This window comes from Trematomus bernacchii, unplaced genomic scaffold (assembly GCF_902827165.1).
Source record: "Trematomus bernacchii unplaced genomic scaffold, fTreBer1.1, whole genome shotgun sequence".
Taxonomy (NCBI): domain Eukaryota; kingdom Metazoa; phylum Chordata; class Actinopteri; order Perciformes; family Nototheniidae; genus Trematomus; species Trematomus bernacchii.
The window spans coordinates 13,768,300-13,778,988 of record NW_022987973.1 but is presented as its reverse complement, the minus strand read 5'-3'; the positions used below and the strand labels follow the sequence as shown (position 1 = coordinate 13,778,988).

Below are 10,689 nucleotides of genomic sequence, written 5' to 3'. Positions count from 1 at the left end.
CTTCTGTTAATGTTAAAACAGGCTTTTTTTATGCTAAAACATTAGCCATAACAGCTTACAGTCTAGCATTATGGAGCATGACCGTATTTTGACTGCACATGTGTTGGTAGGATATCTTACTGCTTCTTCGAACGTTTTCCCGATGAGCTAAGCAGTTTGACTTGGCAAACAATCAATCAATAGCATTAATTATGCTAACTATTAGCTATAGGTTTAAACGTTTGCGAAATTTGCCGCCTTTTAGCCCTTTTGGCTTTCCGTAGTTCTACGCCTCGCGCGCTGTGAAGCGAGTACTGGAGGGACCGGCGGACACTTGTATTTTCCCGGGGGGAGTTTGTTGTTTGTGCAGGGGGTATTCTTTATGAAATCATGGCTGTTAACTTTCAGACATCGATCCTTTCTCTGACTCTGCCGATTTCCTGCCAAATATGCCTCGGAAAGGTAACTACCGTCCCGCTTTCAGACGGTTTACGTCCGTTAGCCGTAAACAAAGATGTTGTGTTTACACGGAATTCACTTCAGCCTTAGTAACCGTATCGTGGTTACGTTAAGTCAGAGGTTTAACGTAACTAACGCTAGACCTTCGTGCAGCTAACAAAAGCCAATGTTAACAGGATTAGCTCGAACTGTTTCATAGCGTTGTACCATGTACCCTTATTGCCAAACTTGGCTCGTATTCTGCTCGTGTTTCAGGTCAAGCAGCCGGTCATTTGTGCCAACCACCACGTGTTCTGTTCCTCCTGCATGGAAATGTGGTTAAAGAAAGCTAGCCAGTGTCCCAGCTGCAGAGTCCCCATCACAGCTGAGAACCCATGCAGAGAAATCATCGGTGAGTAGCTCCATACAAACAGGACAAAAGCTAGGACTACAAGCAGGATATGAGAGGTAATGTGCCTGTAGCATTTCACAGCTGAGTCACCGTGACATCACAAGACATGTCGTTGTTAATGTTTGAGTTATCAATAGCCCAGTCAATACTTCAACAAATACTCCGTTATTGGATTATTAGTGACATTTTACTTTTTGTTATTTACCCATTTGACAGTGGTTTAGCAACATAATTTCATAGGAAAACTGTGGACAGTATCATTGCAGTCTAGCAAACTTCAGATTAATTTAGTCTATGAACCACATACCATTTTCCAAATTGTTGTTTGGAAATAGGGATGTCAACATGCACTTCCAAGCATTTGGACTACCTATGTTGTATATGTTTTATCTTTTCAATTTACACAAGGCATCTATTTCACGTCCTGGGAGAGGGATCCCTCCTCTGTTGCTCTCCCTGAGGTTTCTTCCATTTTCCCCATTAACTGTGGGGTTTCTTTGGAAGTTTTTCCTTTTAATTAAGATGTGAGGGTCCAAGGACAGAGGGTGTTATATTGTCGTATTGATATTGTGTACAAACTGTGAAGTCCACTGAGACAAATGTAACATTTGTGATATTGGGCTATATAAATAAACATTGATTGATTGATTAAAGAGAACGGATATAGGGGTACCAAGTCAATAGCAACAGTTTGAAAATGTGACAGACAATGTGGAATTTCACTCATCTTGGTACTGACTACTATATTTCTTTTTTGCTTAGCTACATTAAGTTGACTTGCATGTTCTTGCATGCATTGATTTTATTGTAATTGTTTTTTAAAACACAAGTGACTCTTAGATGCATTTGTAACTTGCTGGCCAACACGATTCAAAATGGAGCTACTGAATCGCACATTTTTAGCTGTTTTTATCTGCTTCTAGTTTTTGTGCTAAGGTAGTCTAATCCTGTCCTGGCCAATGTCTGAGCTGAACAGAAGCTCAGTTGATATTAATATTGTCATCAAACTCAGGGTTAGACGGCCAACAATCATACTTCCCAAAATGCAAAATAATGTGAGTTAAGGGAAGGCAACAGTAATGGAGGCAGCTCTATACCAATACAACTGATACATATTGCACTTTCATCAAAGCTGACAGAATTGGTAACACGTCTTTAATATGCTTTTTGTCTGTACTCATGTGATTCTGTCATAGGAGGCACTAATGAGAGTGAACACAATGACAATCCTTCCTTGAGAAAATGTCTGAGAAAAACCAGAGGAGAACTGCTTTTGCGGGAGTATGAGGTATGTGATTATAATGCTGTGTATTTTCACATCAATGCCCTTTAACAGATTTATCAAGGGGTTTATCACCACCGCAGCCACCACCCACTGATGCATATTTGCTCATTTACTAATCATTTGGTACAAATTAGCAGTTTCTATAAAATATTGTTTCAAGTTACAACAAAAGACCCACAGTGATTCTTTTTGAACTGTTTTTGTTACACAATTCTATTTTCTATCAGGAGGAAATGGAAGGGCTCTACATAGAAAACAAGGAGTTGAAGACAAAAAATCAAAATCTGGAGTCACAACTGAAGACTGCTTTGGATCCCTGCAGCATTAAAACGGTGCAAATGGATGACAAAAAAGTTGAGCCCTATGTCCTGGAAGAATGGACCAACAAGCTGCAAGCTGCCACCAATGTTTGTGATGAAGTAAAGCAGGACATGGATAAGCTAAAGGAGGTATGTGAACTATAATAATCGATATGTTCTATTGATACTAGGGTTGCAAAGGGGTGGAAAGTTTCCGGTAAATTTCCAGAAAGTTTCCATGGAAAGTTAAGCTGGGGAATTTTGGAAATATTCGATGCAAAATTAAACAAAAAAACATGACATTTCAACAGATACATTTTTTTAATCTTTTTTTTTTTAAGTAGAACAGAACAAGTTTTAATTATTTTATTGAACAATTATTTGTTTCATTGAAGAACGAAAACAGGAATGTTGAGTTAAATGTTACTCATCCCCCCCAACCCCACTCATTAAAAAATGAACAAAAATGCACCCCCCATCCAAACATCCCCACAAAGTCCCATTCAAAATGTTAAATGAAAAGAGCCCTCTCCCTCCAAAAAGTCCCATTAAACATGCACATCTTCCTTCAAGCGATCCTCTGCATTTTTGCTAAACCCTTTCAGTCAATGGGCTCTTCCTGGGCCTCATCAACATCCAACTCTGAGTCTTCAGTGTCACTGTCCAGCCTTGTTGAGGATGGCTCTGTGTCAGGCTCAAAGAGCCTTAGGTTTGCCCGAATGCCAACCAGTTTTTCCACTCTCACATTTGTGAGCCTGTTGCGAACCTTTGTGTGGTCTCGATAGCCATGCAGTAAGCAGTGTGCTATGGCATGGATATTCAAGTGTACTTGAATGGCATCTGTTTGTTTTAGTCAAGATTATGCTAAAATATACTTTCCCCAACTATATTTAAGTTCCCTATGAAGAGCCAACCTTCAATTTAGAAAATTCCCAGTTTATTCCCATGAATTCCCGTTTATTCCAGTGGAAAGTTTCCATCTTTGAAAATTCCCGGAATTTTGCAACCCTAATTGATACCCATATATATTAATCCTGATAGATGAACCCTCTAACATGTGGTTGTCATTCTGCTACATCATGTTATATGCACAAAATATAGACACATTATTAATATTATAGACATTAACATATTTTAATATAAAAACAGAAAGAATATGAGCCTACTTGATGCTACTGTATTTAGTATAAATCATTGTTTGTTGTGGAATCCTTTTTAACATAGTGCAAATGTGTTACTTTACTATCCTCAGGCAAATAGGGCGTTGCGGTTTCAAAACGTCGACCTTGTACAAGAGAACATGAGATTGAAAGCAGAGGTCGTGAGCAGATCTCCTCAGAAGTAAGCATCTTTTTGGTTTTCATGATACATGCATGCTTTTGACTTTTCATTATAATGGTTAATTGAATCAATTTAAGTTCAGTTTCTCCAGGCTAAATCGGTAATACATGTAGGATTTTGATTGTGTCCCTCTATCAAATTAAAATAAATCAGAGCACTTTCCATAATGACGTTCCAAAAGACAAAGACCATTTTTATTTACATTTTGGTTTTCCTTTCTTTACAAATGAACTATGTTGCTAAGTTTCAATTGCTCTGTGAAGCACAGCTAAATGTTTTTTGGCTTTTTTGTCATTATAATGCTTGAACAATTTAACGACACAAAGTAATCTGTCCCCAGGTTTGGTCGTAGTACAGTAGCAGCACTGGAAGCTACAATCCAGCAGAATGATCGGGATGTGGACCACCTGACGATGGCTCTGGAGCACGGCGACCTGTACATCAAAAACCTGGAGTCTCGGCTCAAAATATCTGAGGAGAGACGTCTTGAAGGGAACAGTACGGCTGAGGCGGACCCGCTGACACAGCAACACAAAATCAACATGATGATGAGGAGCTTGAGTGACAATGAGAGAGAGTCCATCTGCAGCAATCCATTGGCAGAAGGTGGAACATTTGTTAGAAATCACACTTCAATGTTCATGCCATCTGCCGATTACAAAGAGCTTAAAAAGAGTCTGACAAGAGACCAGAAAAACAACGTGGACTCGAAAAGCACCTCCTCTGAACCTTTGCCCGCCACTCCGTCCTCGGCCTTCCGCTCCCTGACTCTGAGAAGCCCTGGTGTCCGTGAAAAGAAAGTGGCATTCAAACCTGCGTCTCATCTGAGGAGGCTGGATTTTGAAGAACTGCCAAGTCCTGGCAAGAGTGGCAGCACCATGGAGAACCAATTCAGCAGCCTCGATAAATTACCCACAAGCACTGACGTTGAACCCTCCAAGTCTGTCTTCTGGGGCGCCTGGCAGGGATCTAAACCTGAAGACGGGTCATCTCCAAGTTTAGAGAGCTCAGCTTTAGGAGCCACTTCCAGTACACTGGTGACGGACGAGCCCAAGGGTCTTGAGACGTTCAGTGACTCCTCCATGGATGCAGCTTACCTGGACAAAATCTCAGAGTTGGACTGCATGATGTTGGATGGAGAGAGCTCCAGCAGCCGAGGATCACAGCTCTCATTGGCTTCCTCCACTCCCGGAGACTTGGACAACACCCTCGTCCCAGAACCACAACCCTGCTCTGATGTCTCCTCAAGCCATGGTGGAAAACCTGCGGCACAGTGTGACCAGAAGAGCTCCCCACCACATAACATGGGAGGGACCTTGAATGACAAAGAGGATCTAAAAGGCATCGCAGAGGAGAGCTTTGCTGCACTGGATTCCTGTAGGGAGAGCGATGCCAACGTCCCTGACAGTACGGGGCACGGAGGGTCCTCCCAGACTGACGAGCTGTCCTTTGATTTGCTGTTTGATTCGCTGGAAGACGGTAAGGCCGGTCCCTCTGGCTCTCTCAGTTCAGCAAGCCAAGACCATGACCATCTTAACCCCACCTCCTCCTCCTCCTCCTCCTCCATGAGTAAGCCTGTGAACACAACAAACAGACACGCACTGCTTATCAGCCAGCCAACCAAGAGGAAGTCTCACAGTCCCTTTAACTCAAGTAGTCCCACAAAACTTTCTAAGCTCATGTAAAGGGTAAAACCAGAACCTGTGAGTGTGTGTTTGGCTTCACATCCACACACAGCTGGAAGAAATAACTCCACTGTGGTGCTGCAGAATAAATTCCTGAATATGATCCTCTCGTGTAAGATTTGGTCATTTTGTCTGTTGCTATTTGTAGGATTTAGAACAAAAATAATTCAGATTTGTCAGATAGTTTATCTTGTAGTCTACTTTTTAGGTCTCAGTGACAGGTCAACCTGTACAGTCTGAGAATCTGTCTGTGTTTTAATCTGACAAACACCTCTGTGCTGTTATTTGTTATACTGTAGTGCACCCGTTTTGGGGCCAAAACAATTTTCAAACACTTTCAGCCTACCGGTGTTTGTCAGTTTAAGCTATTTAGTAAACATGGTACTCATGTTTTACATGCAATACTGAAGACTGATGAACGTGACTATTATGAAAAACTGATATTTTGAAATAAATATTGCAATGTAAGAGTGTGTGTGGAAATAAATAAGTAATGCAAGGAGAAACATTGTGTGCATTTTTCTTTCCTGCAGTGCCTTGATCACATGATTCAGGTCTACTCAGTCTTGATGATTTACATAGGCTATATTGGCTTGTATTTTGAGATAAGTTTTATTATTGTGATATCTGGTGGCATTTGGGATTCATATTTAGTGGACTTTTTCATAATTGTATCTTTGGTGTTAGTGTTTTTGATGATATGCATTCCATTGAATGGTAACAATTATGAATCTGCTAATACAAGTGAAAAACGAATAGCCTGTTCATGCCGATTAAAGTGTGTTGTAGACTATAACGACACACATTAGAGACCTCACACGCACAGTCATTCCATTCTAGCAGAAAGCGACTTATTTATTATGCAAATGTAACGATATCATGTATATTTCACATACCTCTAATCGCTGCATGAAATTTTAATTGGGTAACCGTTGTGGTTTGAATAAATGAAGTGTTAATTCATTGGGATTAATTAATTAAGGTAAAGACTGTGTACAAGGTTACGCTGGTGTATTAAATCAATTTGTTTAGTGCTCATCTGGCGATGATGGGCTTTAATGATAGGACGGCGGTCTCATTACTACCAAGGGTTAAGATGACAGTGGGCTGAGAACAGAGCATGCTGACAAAGCGTGTCTCCTACACATTTACACATCAGGAATTGGTGTGAAAAAACTGAAAATAAATTGTGAAAATAAAGTTAGTACAAAGTAATAATATTTGTTCCACGATATGCACTGATGTAGATTTTATTGCATTTTTAAAAAAAAAGTTTTATAGTAAAACAACATTTCCAACCCAGAGAGATAAAGACCAATGTAAATTGCATGGCAATTTAAATCCACAGCGTTATGCCAATGGTTCCCGGCCTCTAAGTAAAGAAAAAGGTGTCTGGATGGATTGGAGTGAGCCCTTTAAAAACGCACGCGTCTAGTCTCCAGATGTTACAGCCTGCCCTGTGAGCAGTTTTTATCTGTCAGCCTGTTCACTGCTCTGCCAGTTTATGTCTCGCGAGAGCAGCCGAGCACGGGCTTGACGAGATCTGAGGCGCTCAGGTGTAAGAGCCTCTCTCATCCCCAGCAGTGGGAAACAGTAGACAGATAAGTGCGTCTGAGAGACTGCAGGCATCTCTGTGATCTCCGGGCTCAAGGCTGCACTCGGCGCACTACACAGCGAACTATACTGCATCATTACTGGATAGGCAAAGGACCACTGTGTATCTATGACTATTTTCCTGCTTTTGTAGCAGCTTTTCCCCCTTCTTCCCGTGCACTTTAATTGGAGAAGCTCGCCAAGATGATGTCCATGAACAGCAAACAGCCGCACTTCGCCATGCATCCCTCTTTACCCGAGCACAAGTATACCACTTTGCATTCCAGCTCGGAAGCTATAAGGAGAGCCTGTCTACACACTCCACAGGTAAATAATATCCCAAATAACTTCGACTTTGTCCTTTTCCTTGACTAAAGTGCATGCAACGCTGATTGCTGTTTGTGCGTAATAACAAGAGGCGCTCCAAGGCACATTCTGCCAAGACGCGCACTTAATGTTTTTTCATGTTCTCCGCGGCTATCACTCGAAGGTTCTTCTTTTTGAAAGCATGCTCACGCAAAGTCGGCTTTACTGTTTTTGTATTAATGTGTATGACTTTCCGCTTCAAAGGGAATACTCCGGTTGTGTTATGTGTCGCCAAAAGTCCCGATTGACAGATCCATTTTGAAATGTTTTTCTTTTATCTGACGTGTTCCCTTTTTTTTTTTCTCCATGTCTTTTTATTTTACCCGACCAATTTAAAACCCCTTTATTCTCCTTTTGATCCTAATTTCCTCCTTTGCAGCTGCAGAATAACATCTTCGCGAGCCTGGATGAGACCCTGCTGGCCCGGGCAGAGGCTTTGGCGGCCGTGGATATCGCCGTGTCCCAGGGCAAGCAGCACCCGTTCAAGCCCGACGCCACCTACCACACGATGGCAACGGTGCCATGCCCTTCTAATTCCACGGTGCCACTGGCCCACCATCACCACCACCATCATCACCACCACCATCCGAACTTGGAGCAGGACATCATGGACCACATCTCCTCGCCGTCCCTCTCCCTGATGTCCGGGGCGCACGACGGTTCCGGCGGTGGAGGCGGCGGAGGCGGAGGCGGAGGCGGCGGAGGTGGTGGCGGAGGACTCATCTCCACCTCCTCTGCCCATCCGCACTCTCACATGCACGGCTTGAGCCACCTCTCCCACCAGGCTATGAGCATGAACTCGCCTCTCACCCACCACGGGCTCTTACCGGGCTGTCACGGAGGGGGTCAAGGCGGCCCAGGACTCACTAACGCCGGACTGCCCTGCATCAATGATTCGGACACAGACCCAAGGGAGCTGGAGGCTTTTGCGGAGCGCTTCAAGCAGCGCAGGATCAAACTGGGGGTGACCCAGGCGGACGTGGGAGGCGCTCTGGCTAATCTCAAAATCCCCGGCGTGGGATCACTGAGCCAAAGTACAATTTGTCGATTTGAGTCGTTAACTCTGTCCCACAACAACATGATTGCTCTCAAACCTATCCTCCAGGCCTGGCTCGAGGAGGCCGAGGGGGCCCAGAGGGAGAAAATGAACAAACCTGACATTTTCAGCGGAGGGGAAAAGAAACGCAAGAGGACCTCGATAGCGGCCCCGGAAAAGCGGTCTTTGGAGGCTTACTTCGCCGTACAGCCTCGACCGTCGTCCGAGAAAATAGCAGCTATAGCAGAAAAGTTGGACCTGAAAAAAAATGTGGTGCGAGTGTGGTTTTGTAACCAAAGACAGAAGCAGAAGAGGTTGAAATTTTCCGCTTCTCACTGATGGGCAAAGAAAAAGAAAAAAAAGTTGTGTGACTGAATTTGGGGACCAAGGGACACTAAAGACACCATTTTCAGTCTTTTGTGTCCAGCGATTTTACACGTTGGTGCACAATGGGCTTTAGATACCCATTTTACGAGGCTTCATATATCTTTTTTATTTTCACGTTATTGGTGAATGTGAAGTATGCAAATAACAGATTACACAAGTTTCTCTCAGTTGTTTCGAGGAGAAGGTTTAGCGACGTCAACATTGCCTTTTAAAACATGTGGAAAAAGGTAATTTGCTTGATACATAGCGAGTTATTTTCTCCGTATAGGCCTATTATTTGAAGTATAGCCATTTACGAATTACCTCATTGATTGTTGAACTGTGTTTTGGTTTGATTTTTGTCGTTGTTGTTATAGAATAATTCATGAATCTGTTAATTTATTCATGTGTTAATTTATTCTCATTTGGAGGCTGCTATAAACTCAAATTTAGTTGCAAACTTTCTATGGCGAACGAAACAAATGTTTAGGCCTGCATGAAATCTTAATTCATGGGCAGTAATTTAGCCTCTATAGGCTGTCACATCCAGAGATATATTTATTTTGAATTTGCACAAAAGACCCTTTAGGTTTATAGATCGGAAATGGTTTTGTATATACAGACATCACGTTGTCACTTACAGCTCCTGTGGAAATACATTATAGGGTTTATTGACACCACTGGCATCACAATGAGGAGTTTTAAAAGAATCCAGAGAGCACGAGAGCCTGTCTGCTTTATCAAGGAGATATACAAAATTAAACTTCCATGTGTTTCAGTTTGCAGTGCAAACACTATGCATTGGAAACAGAATCACTGCATACAGTAGAGCTGTCTGCTGATTAAACCCTCTTTTGTGGATGGAGTAAGTCACTGTTAAATGCCTGTTTTCACATTAAGATCACCACGTTGTTTGTCGTGTTAATTGTTAAGGAAACGTTGTGTAAGTATTATTTTACTTTGTGCACAAGTATGTTTACAAAACTGCGGCGACATGTGCATCATGGAGAAAGTCCAACTGTCTCACAACTTCTCCACTCTCCTCTGTTGTTCTCTTACTTTCATTGGTACTGTTCATCCTGTAAGCCAAATTCAACAGGGAGGTGTGTTCCAGCAATCTTCTAATAAATTGAAGAAAGAATACGATGCCTTTCTGGTTGTGATTGGGCCCACACTGAACATAATTATTACAGTTTTGTAATGTGGATGGTTAAACTTGTTATTATGGCCACCGATACGAATTGAGACGTTTATTTTATTTTAGATTCTAGTTTTGTTTGATTTTACAAGTTTACTTTTTTCTCCTGCATTTTTAGATTCTAGATAAAGCGTTCACAAATCGAAATAATGCTTGGACATTGTTGGATTTATTTCTGGTAACTGAATTTGCTTATTTTGGGAGGCAAACCATTTCAAATGTAGGAATGTCAAACGAAGTATTACTGCAGGTCAGTCACATTTTTAAACTGAAAGGATTTGTACAATACATTTTTGTGCCAAATTAATTTAAACAAAGAAAATAATATGTAATGTTTTAATAACAACACGAACTGAATAATAATACTAATAATACAATTTTCAAATATAATGAATGTTAGTTTAAAAGTTACAACAGAACAATGTTATTGATCTCATAATTATAACAAGAGATCATTGCATTTTTAAGTTGTAATTTTTAGTTGCCCATCTTTTTGAATGTTTGCACTTTAGCCTCAACTACAGCAGAATAGGCTTTTAAATGAAGCATGGATTTATTTGTCTGGAATTCTTAACCAGGATAAAGTTACCGCCTTTTGCTGTGACGAAACGGGACTATCAACATTTAATGAAGTTTAACAGCAGTCAGAATAACTTAGCGACAGAGAGGGAGAAGGGGAGAGAAAGGGGGG

General features: G+C 41.6%; 2 protein-coding genes across 3 annotated transcripts; both read left to right on the top strand.

The window, feature by feature from the left end:
- The first annotated feature begins 277 nt into the window (after positions 1 to 277).
- On the top strand, positions 278 to 5,945 carry obi1 (ORC ubiquitin ligase 1). The gene is made up of 6 exons (XM_034117063.1): positions 278 to 441; positions 694 to 829; positions 2,026 to 2,117; positions 2,342 to 2,563; positions 3,666 to 3,754; positions 4,095 to 5,945. Exons 1-6 carry the CDS (start codon positions 370 to 372, stop codon positions 5,437 to 5,439), a joined length of 1,956 nt encoding a protein of 651 aa, XP_033972954.1. The 5' UTR covers positions 278 to 369; the 3' UTR covers positions 5,440 to 5,945.
- Positions 5,946 to 7,236: 1,291 nt separating this feature from the next.
- pou4f1 (POU class 4 homeobox 1) lies at positions 7,237 to 8,773 on the top strand. Of its 2 annotated transcripts, XM_034116922.1 has the most exons (3): positions 7,237 to 7,359; positions 7,778 to 8,057; positions 8,115 to 8,773. In XM_034116922.1, the coding sequence occupies exons 1-3, from the start codon at positions 7,237 to 7,239 to the stop codon at positions 8,771 to 8,773; spliced, it is 1,062 nt and encodes a 353-aa protein (XP_033972813.1). The 2 variants fall into 2 exon arrangements, with proteins under 2 accessions (XP_033972813.1, XP_033972812.1); XM_034116921.1 differs by having other exon boundaries at positions 7,778 to 8,773.
- Positions 8,774 to 10,689: the final 1,916 nt, after the last annotated feature.